Source organism: Lutjanus erythropterus, chromosome 17 (assembly GCF_056507025.1).
Source record: "Lutjanus erythropterus isolate fLutEry1 chromosome 17, fLutEry1.hap2, whole genome shotgun sequence".
Classification (NCBI taxonomy): domain Eukaryota; kingdom Metazoa; phylum Chordata; class Actinopteri; order Lutjaniformes; family Lutjanidae; genus Lutjanus; species Lutjanus erythropterus.
Genome location: NC_139333.1, coordinates 2,367,805 through 2,377,420, shown reverse-complemented (window position 1 = coordinate 2,377,420; position 9,616 = coordinate 2,367,805). Strand labels below are relative to the sequence as shown.

At 36.3% G+C, this 9,616-nt stretch overlaps 1 protein-coding gene across 1 annotated transcript; it reads left to right on the top strand.

Annotated features, from left to right (window-relative positions):
* The first annotated feature begins 4,156 nt into the window (after positions 1-4,156).
* On the top strand, positions 4,157-7,797 carry LOC146311523 (neoverrucotoxin subunit alpha-like). Its single transcript, XM_084740659.1, has 3 exons — positions 4,157-4,250; positions 5,570-7,027; positions 7,148-7,797. The coding sequence occupies exons 1-3, from the start codon at positions 4,160-4,162 to the stop codon at positions 7,684-7,686; spliced, it is 2,088 nt and encodes a 695-aa protein (XP_084596785.1). The 5' UTR covers positions 4,157-4,159; the 3' UTR covers positions 7,687-7,797.
* The last annotated feature ends 1,819 nt before the right edge of the window (positions 7,798-9,616 follow it).

Genomic DNA, 9,616 nt, shown 5'->3' with positions numbered 1-9,616 from the left:
GACCCTGGTGTTGAACTTTCCATAGGGGGCTTTGGAACCGCTCTTAGTCTGACCCATCACCTAGGACCTGTTTGCCTTGGGAGACCCTACCAGGGGCAAAGCCCCCGACAACATAGCTCCTAAGATCATTTAGGTTCTCAAACCCCTCCACCACGATAAGGTGGCGGTTCAAGGAGGAGGCCTGTTTGTTAGAGATGTTAGAATGATCAATTTGATTCATTTAATATAAAACAAACCTATTTTAAGATGAACTTTACAGAGTGACGAGTCAGTGTCTAGTCAGCTAGTCAACACATGTAACACCTGCTGTGTTATTATCAAGAGAAGCTTCAGACATTATAATTAATGGGCTGCAGTAAATTAAGTTTTTGAACCAATTTAATTTTGGTGAAAGTGCTCTAAAAAGTGATGTCTGGTTGTGTTATACTCGTACACAATTTACTTAATATTCACTTGTTTTTAAATTTGCCTTCAATTCACACTTTACACCATCCCTGCTGGGATGTAAAAACAGTTTACTCATATCCCATCAACTAACAGGCCTTTGCGTTGTTCTTTTGAATGAGGAGTGCTGTTTGAATAATATGCTTCTATTTGATATTTGATATTTTGTACTTTTCCTTTAAATCAGTAATGTATATTTTTCATAATTGTTCTCGTGAAAGAATATTACAGATGCGCAGCCAGCTGGACCCTTTTGACCCTTTTGACCTTTCATTTAATCCAGTTCAATGGTGCTTGTGTTTGTTGTCTAGCAGGGAAAGTTGATAACGTTTTGCAAATTGAAGAAGATAAACTTTACATCAAGATGTAGACACTCTGATGTGTCCCTTCTATAGATGACTTCATGTTACTTCATGACTTCATGCTTCATGTATTTTTTCCATGTTAATAATTTGGACTGGACAAGAAAGCTTTTGTTTCTTCTTGGTTTACTTTAGAAATTAATGTGCAAAAGATATTTTTCGGTCTGATTGTGTATAGACATAGATATACTACAGATTAGTTAATGCTGTTCTAGGTTCTTGCCTCAATATCTTTGTTTAAATTGTTATTAACAGTTAATAAACAGTAAAACATTATCTACACAGCTCCAACAGAATTGGACAGTGTTGATAGGCTGAGGCCTCTAATGTACTGTACTGTAACGTCTGCGGTGAGGTTTTACTAGGGAGCCGGGGTGCCACCAGGGATTATGGGCTGCATGAAAAGACATCACATTGGGCCCCACCACCACAAGCCACAACAGCCCTGAGCTATTACTGTACATATAATAATATACCCTATAATATAATACTATTTGTAATAACATAAGAAGAAATTCAGTTGCTACCATTTTGTTGACTTCATTTTAACAGTATGTACCACTGAAAAAAACAAAATCCTGCAGAATATGGACCTTCAGTTGTGTATCACCACCACTAGATATCAATTAAAAGACCACATTTCATTCTCCATCAATGTATTATTAAAGTATTATTTTAAAATTGTCTGTCACTCAGTGCTTCAAACTGTGCAGCGTCCAGTACAGACTGCAGGCTGTTTTTGTTTCAAATGATAATCATTGCGTGGAAAACTGTTTGAATTCTTGTCACTGAAAAGGATTTAATATTTTTTCTTTTTTTTTCAAAGTTTGCTTGCACTTATTAAATGAAAGAGGAGTGAAATGTCACAATATGAAGTAACTAATTTTAGGTTAGTGACTGTGAAGTGATTGTAGCTAAACTGATTCAGTTCCAGCACTCACTGACTAAACCTACCCTTCTATGAACTGGGTGACATGCTGTCACACTTTATTCTTCCTCTCTTTTTTTGAGGCCAATAACAAGAACATAAAAGCAAAATAAATAAAATACTCTAATTATGATGATAGGGAATAATTTAATATATATAAAAAATACTTTATTTTAGGGGTCCTGTCAGTCACAGGCCTCACAGTGGTGCTGAAGATTTTTTTTTTCTGTATAAACCCATGATCTGATCGAGCTGAATGACCTGACCCTGCTGGGATGTAAAAACAGTTTACTCACATCCCATCAACTTTTACATTTGGTACCATCCCTTTAAATCAATAATGTATATTTTCATATTTGTTCAGGTGAAAGAAAATAACAAGTGTACAGCCATCGAGGCTCTTTTGACCTCTTTTAACCCACTTCAACATAATGGTGAGCTTGTTGTCTAGAAGGGAAAGGTGAAAACGTTTTGCCAGTGAATTCATGCAAATTAAACAGGTTAAACTTGACGGCTCATATCCTGCTTTGCATCAAGATATAGACAATCTGATGTGTCGCTTCTGTGGATGACTTCATGTTACTTCATGTTACTTCATGTTACTTCATGACTTCATGTATTTTTTCTATGTTAATAATTTGGACAACATGAGAAAGCTTTTGTTTCTTCTTGGTTTACATTAGAAATTAATGTGCAAAAGATATTTTTCAGTCTGATTGTGTATAGACATAGATATAGTACAGATTAGTTAATGCTGTTCCAGGTTCTTGCTTCAATATCTTTGTTTAAATTGTTATTAACAGTTAATAAACAGTAAAACATCATCTACACAGCTCCAACAGAATTTGTTTGTCAGGGACATTAGAATGATCAAGTTGATTCATTTAATATTTAAAACAAAAGTGACAGAAATCATCCAAAATTATATATTATAAATAATATTTTTTTTATTGTAAACCTTCTTACTAGAGTTCCAACATGTAATTGATTAACTGATAAAGTGTTTATTAAGCTATTGTTAATTTAATTGCTAACTGTTTTGATCATCGATTAATTGGTTTGAGTCTTCCTTTTCAGAAAAAAGTAAAAATTCGTTTCTTTACTCCTCTCTGACAGTAAATTGAATATTTTTGGGTTGTGGGCAAAACAAGACACTGAAGGACGTCTCTTTGGGCTTCAGGAAATTCTGATCAACGTTTCACCATGTTCTGACATTTTATAGGCAAACAACTAGTGATCTATTGATCAAGATATTGATTGACCAATTAATAGGCCATCAAAAAAATAGTGGTGAGTTGCAGCCCTGTGTCTTATGGTGAGACTTCTGTTTGCTGTTTCTTTTAACCATGAATACAATCACCAACCATCACTGTGTCATGATAGTTGTCTAAACTTAACCGATCCCCAATGACAGAGGCGGCAGACGAGAAAATGTTCATGTCAGTCATTTCTGTTAGGGTCGTATTGATTTTGATCAGCACTGACAGTATCATCCTACTGTTATGTGCAACAGATCACAAGATTCTCTTGGAAGATGATGATAAATGACTCATTTTAAAGTTGGAGGACTTATTGCTGTAAACACTGACTTATGACCATATAAATGGATCATGTTGCTGTCACAAATATATAATACATGAAATGTGAATCAATCAAATAAATATATTTGCACAGCACTTGGGGTTGACCAAAAACACAATGTACTGTCATTCTATTTTATTTTACTATTTTATAAATTTGCTTTTCATCTTAATGATAGTGGGTTTACATAATGAGCACTACTTCAGTTATTAAACTTTCTGATCTGAGTAAAGTTCTTTCTGTTAGGTGCACAGATGCCGATCTGCAACATTTCCCCTGGAACTGATAAATATTCAAATATTCGTCCCCAGAACTTCGGTGATCATGAGAGGCCTTTTATAGTCATATTTCCCAGTAGATGTCTTCATTTCTGTGGAACAACAGTTGACACCTGTTATGGTAATAAATGGTTCTTGTTCTGTCCAGAGGCGTGTCATGGAAGGTTCTGACATGATATAAATAATCTCACAGCATCACGGATCATCAGACTAGCAGCTCCGGTTGAAAGTCAAGAAGACTCGCAAGCAACTCAGCTGATCTACACAACTTCACCAGGTGAGGACAAACTGGGTGGACAGAGACAGAGGGGGACAAAAATACACATATGTTAAGAATTTTACTGAACTGCAATCCTTCTACACCAATTACTGTTAGACTAGTGTCTGTAGGAAACTTGTGCATTTTCAGGTACAACAGACTGTTTTTGTTTCTCATCTTTGTCATTTCTGTTTGTGAAGAAGGAGAGTTGACTCCTAATGTTATAAACTCTGAACATTCACACTGCTTAAGAAAGTACTAAAGTCTTTGTGGTCACTTACTTGATATTTCTGAACAGGTTGGAGAAATGGCTTCAGGTGACCTGACAGTTGCAGCCCTGGGTCGACCTTTCACCCTGGGAATGCTCTATGATGCCTGCGAGGATAAAACAATCACAGGTAAGACTTTACAGTCTTATTAAAAAGAATATTTCTAAATATATCTGCTTACACAAACTTTGATATTGCTATTTTAACTTTGCATATTTAACATTCATACGCAGTATTAAAAGAATAGCAAATGCCTTTTAATTTTGTATTACATGGCTTTGTTAAATACTCGATTCTGATTGGTCAATTACAGAATTCTCAGGTCTGTTATTTCCATCCTGCTCGACTGCTGTAATCCAAGTCTCCTAAAGTTCCAACATACCAAGGTGACTAAATAAAGGTTAATTACACCATGTTTTTATCCTGAATCTTCACTGTAGATCTTTAGCTTGGAGCCACGTTCATGTGCACACTGTCTGAACTGTGTGTGTATGTTGTGACGGAGTTCAAACAGCATGTTGGAACTTTAGGAGACTTGGATTATGCCAGACAGACAGTATGGAGGCATTTCATGTTTTTTTTCCAAATTGTTTTTAACTTTTGAAAACTGGTCACCATTCACTTCCATTGTTTGGGAGATTCTGCAACACTGTTTTCCTGTGAAACTCCAGCAGAGTTTTGTGGACTAACACAATAAATCGGACACTCAATTTAAATCACTAAAATAATTGTGTATTAATATTTTGTGTTGAGGTATTGATATTTTTTGGTACATGGTACATGGTACCATGTAACAAGCAGGATAATGTAGAGTAAGCAGGTCACTAATGTGAAATAAACCCCTTTCAGGATGATTCAAGACCATATAATTCTGTCAGGATTAATAACGACCTTTAAATTATCCCATACATAATGTAGTTATGACCATTTATTGGTTAACGATTTTAAGGATGTTGATCAGTTGGTGGCCACTTTATTATCTTGCGATGAATATGAAAATTTATTTGTTATGGAATTTCATCCCATAATCATGTCCATGGAACAGCTTTACAACAGCCCTAGACCCAGTCCAGGGTCGCCCTGAATCCCGCAAGAGTAGATTAGAGTTCAGAGGTCAGGTCTCATTATCAAGATGATGATAACAATAAATAGTAGTGAATAGTAGTAATACTGACCTTTAAGGAGTCCTACAGGCACATACAGGATGTTTGATTGTTGTCATGAAACAAAAACCTGATGTTGTTTAATGTTACTATACATGCTTAATCCTTTTTTTTTTTATCAATTACATTCCCGTCAAGAATGAATCAAGCAATAATAAATCAATATTAAACAACAACAACAATAATGATAAATATTGTAGAAATCTGATTAGTTTTTAGTGACTTCCTCATAACAAAGTCACTTTCCTGCTTCATTAAATGACTTCTGTTTTCTAATTTCTATAGGTTTGACACTGTGGGATGTTAAATCTCTAGAAGAGAACACAATTGAAGAAAACAAGAAAAAGAGTGAAGTTCTCTTTTATAAATCTGACTCCACTGAATCCAAGTCTTCTCTGCTGGATATCGAAACTTCTCTGAAGGCCAGTTTCCTGAGTGGAACGATTGAAGTTGAAGGATCTGCCAAGTATCTGAATGATATAAAGAAATCCAGGAATCAGAGCAGAATGATCTGTCAGTACAAAGCAGCTACCTGTGTCAAAAAACTGATTAACCTTCCAACCGTAGCTACTGAAAAGAAAGATATTATTAAGAGGGGCATTGCAACACATGTAGTCACAGGCATTGAATATGGGGCAAATGCTATTTTTGTGTTTGACAGTGATGAGTCAAAAGACAGCAGAGTTCAGAACATCCACGGCAGCATGGAAGCTGTGATAAACAAGTTTCCTTCTGTTAGTATTGAGGCGTCAGGTTCTGTCACACTGAATAATGACGAAAAAGAGGTGGCCAAAAAGTTATCCTGCAATTTCTATGGAGACTTTAGGCTTAACAGCAACCCAAGAACATTTGACGAAGCAATGCAGACCTATGCAGAACTTCCAAAGCTGCTGGAAGAAAAGGGAAATATCGGTGTTCCAATGAAGGTCTCGCTGATGCCACTGACGAATTTGGATCCCAAAGCAGCTGAGCTGAAGAGAGAGATCAGCCCTGGACTGGTGAGGAAGATGCAGGATGCCCTTGAAGATTTAGGGGACATAAAAAGGAGATGCAGTGATTCTCTGAGAGACAGAGTGGTTGCAAATTTTCCACATATTAAAGACGAGTTACGCACTTTCCAAAATCAGTGTAATGATTATGAAACCACCCTCAAGCAGACCATGGCGAAGAAATTTCCCCTCATCCGTGCAGGTAAAGAAGATGAGCGGTCAGCTGAACAATTCTTTGAAGACAGAGAGAAGTCACCATTCAGTCAAGAAAAACTGACCAGGTGGCTTCAGCATAAAGAGAGAGAAATCAATGTCATCAGGTCCTGTGTAGGTATCATGGAGAAAACACAGGTTTTTGAAAATCAATCAAACTTGGAGACAGACGTTTTCAGATCACGTGTAAATCATTCTCTGTGCTTCGTGTTCACCTCCCTGGACACTGCCGACCCCTGCCTTGATGAAATGACTAAATACTTGGCTTCCCCAAAAGTAGGATGTAGCGATGAAGACCACTGGTACTACTCAGATCAGATTTTAACCAAAATGACAGAAAAAGCAGAATCTTTCAGTGATCTTGCCAAAGCCCTCAAAAACAACCGCCAATTCCGTTTCCTTGTAGCAGTCATAGCAAATGACAAATACAAAGGAGCAACCATCTACCATTACCAGGAAAACCGTCTGGTCACTGAAAATTTCTCCAAGCCTGACATCCCTGCTGTTGAGACCATCACAGACAAAAGAGATTTGATCTGGCGTAAGTCATTTTCTAGGATTTTTCAAAGTCAAAAATATGCTGTATAAATTATTTTGCTCCAGAAACATTTTTGACCATCAGAATAATTAATAAGTCGTGCTGTTTTGGTCTCTCCATCAGATGCCTGTAATCTCACACTGGACCCAAACACCGTATACAACTACATCACTCTGTCTGACGACGACAAGAAGGCGACATGTGGAATGTCATGGCAGACATATCGTGAAGACTCGCAGAGGTTTGATTCTGTGTGTCAGGTGTTGTGCAAAGAGGGGTTAAAGGGGCGCCATTACTGGGAGGTAGAGTGGAGTAATGGTTACTATGATGTGGTTGGTGTTGCTGTCACATACGAAAGAATCAGCAGGAAAGGAGGAGGAGCATTGAGCCAGTTTGGACAGAATAACATGTCCTGGTATTTTGGCCACTACAATGGGCTTTATGCACGGCATAATGGTAAACAGTTTTGCGGCCCTCTTCCCACTACTAGCAGAGTTGGGGTGTTCCTGGACCATCCAGCTGGCACTCTGTCCTTCTACAAAGTCTGTTCTAACACGATGAGTCACCTCTACACCTTCCGCACCAAATTCACAGACCCTCTTTACCCAGGCTTCTGGATTGAAAACAATTATGATTACATTCATCTAAATATAGCTGAATAAAAACAGTAAGAAAGAAGATTCTTGGTCAGGTAACCTGAATTTAGGTCTGAATTTAGTTTAAGGTCTGTGTAAAGGAATGTCAGGGACTTTTTCTAAACACATAATACAGGAAAAAAAATAGAGTGGAAAAAATGAAAAAAAAAAAAAGTGGAATTTTGGACTGTTAAGTTTTTTCTGTGTTCAACATTTTTTGAGCAGAACTGAAATATGGCTCGATGACATTCTGGAACCATATGTCCCCTAGAACCATATAAGCTTGAGCGCATCATAATTTAACATTCTTTTAAAGACCCCATCCATTTTTATCCTTGTCAGCATGTCCATGTGGTTTTATATGGACTTGTATTTGTGCCACTGTCCTGAGTGAGCCGTTGTAGATTTTGAGCACAGAAAAATGTGCCATTTTAACAAAGTATTTGAACTTATTTTACAAAACAAACATCATCAGACACAATTTATTACTTCTTGCAGAGCATTTTATATCGTTTAAAACATAACTGGAGGTGGAATTTAAGTAATCGGATTTGTTTCATTCACCTGCCACAAGTGAACCAACTCAAGACTGACTGCAAATTTTGTTGTCTGGTTAACAACGTTTCTGTCATGTGACAAACTCAAAACAGATATTTATATTTGCTTTACACAGACTTTAAACAAAAACTTTAAAAATGCATTCAGATCCAGAGTGACCAAGATTACTGATGGTGGAAGAAGTGACTATATTTGTAATTTTCTTTCTATCAGCTCATATTGATTTAATGCACAGCCTTCTTCTCAAACTGGTTTGTGCTTCACAGCTTCAAATTCAGTTTAAACCTTAATTTCCTGATACGTCATCAATTATTTTATCAGTTAAGTTAAACTTTAGTGTGACATTCAATACTAATTCCTGATACTTAAAGATACAGAGTTTATATCATTACACAGTTGCTGTGTTAACACTGATATGCTGAAATAGAAATATATAACTCAAGTAAAAATATGTGTAGCTTGTTGTGTTGAATTTATCATATTGATTATGTTAGGACATAAGGTCGCTTAATTTAGCATTTGTGTTTTGGTTTTTTTCTTTGTGCAGCATTTTTAAAGAATTATCTTTCTGAGTATAAGAGGAATAATTTTGTTTTTCTCAGTCTGAACCTGACCTGACCAACGATTCAATCAATCAATCAATCAATCAATCAATCAATCAATCAATCAATCAATCAATCAATCAATCAATCAATCAATCAATCACTGTCTTATTAATGACTCTGTAATCATTTACTCTCTGAGAAGAGACACTGTTAACAAATTTTTGTTAGATGTTAATCACATCACTGATTTTTATAAAGCTGAGGCAGTGTAATCCTCTACTGTATGTATCTATTCATTAGTTGATTCTGTGCTCAGCCTTCAGTTTTTCATTGTTTGATCCATCACAGATATTTTATAATTGTAACTTTATAACTGATGCTTAAAGATTCAGAGCTTCTATCAGTACACAGTTGCTGTGTTAACACTACTATGTTAAAGTAGAAATATATATAACTCAAGTAAAAATATGTTAGCTGAACTTGTTGATTATTTTAGGTTTTACTGAATCTAAAGTGCATATTGTTTAAGTCAGCATCTGTTAATTTTCTTTTATTTTCTGTGCATCATTTTAGAGAAGAGTTATCATTTCAGAATAGAAGAAGATTTTCTTTAGTTTTTTCTCAGTTAACTTGTGTTCTGTGTGTTTCTGTTCAGTCTGTACTTTACTGTTGTGAGAAGAGAGTCCACCATTTGTTGGATGTTATTCACACTGCTGATGTTTATAGAGCTGAAGTGAAGCTGTCAGATTCCTCTGACGCTGAAACACCTGTTGAATATGTTTATCCTCAATAAAGTGCAGACCTGAACTCACCACTGTGTGCAGCTTCATTATTTCCTGCAGATTCAAAAGTTG

Excerpts from the sequence above, each read along its gene's own strand:
- LOC146311523 (XM_084740659.1), top strand. The coding sequence starts at position 4,160 with ATGGCTTCAGGTGACCTGACAGTTGCAGCCCTGGGTCGACCTTTCACC. Across the intron at positions 4,251-5,569 it reads CGAGGATAAAACAATCACAG|GTTTGACACTGTGGGATGTT; the intron begins GTAAGACTTTAC and ends TAATTTCTATAG. Across the intron at positions 7,028-7,147 it reads CAAAAGAGATTTGATCTGGC|ATGCCTGTAATCTCACACTG; the intron begins GTAAGTCATTTT and ends TCTCTCCATCAG.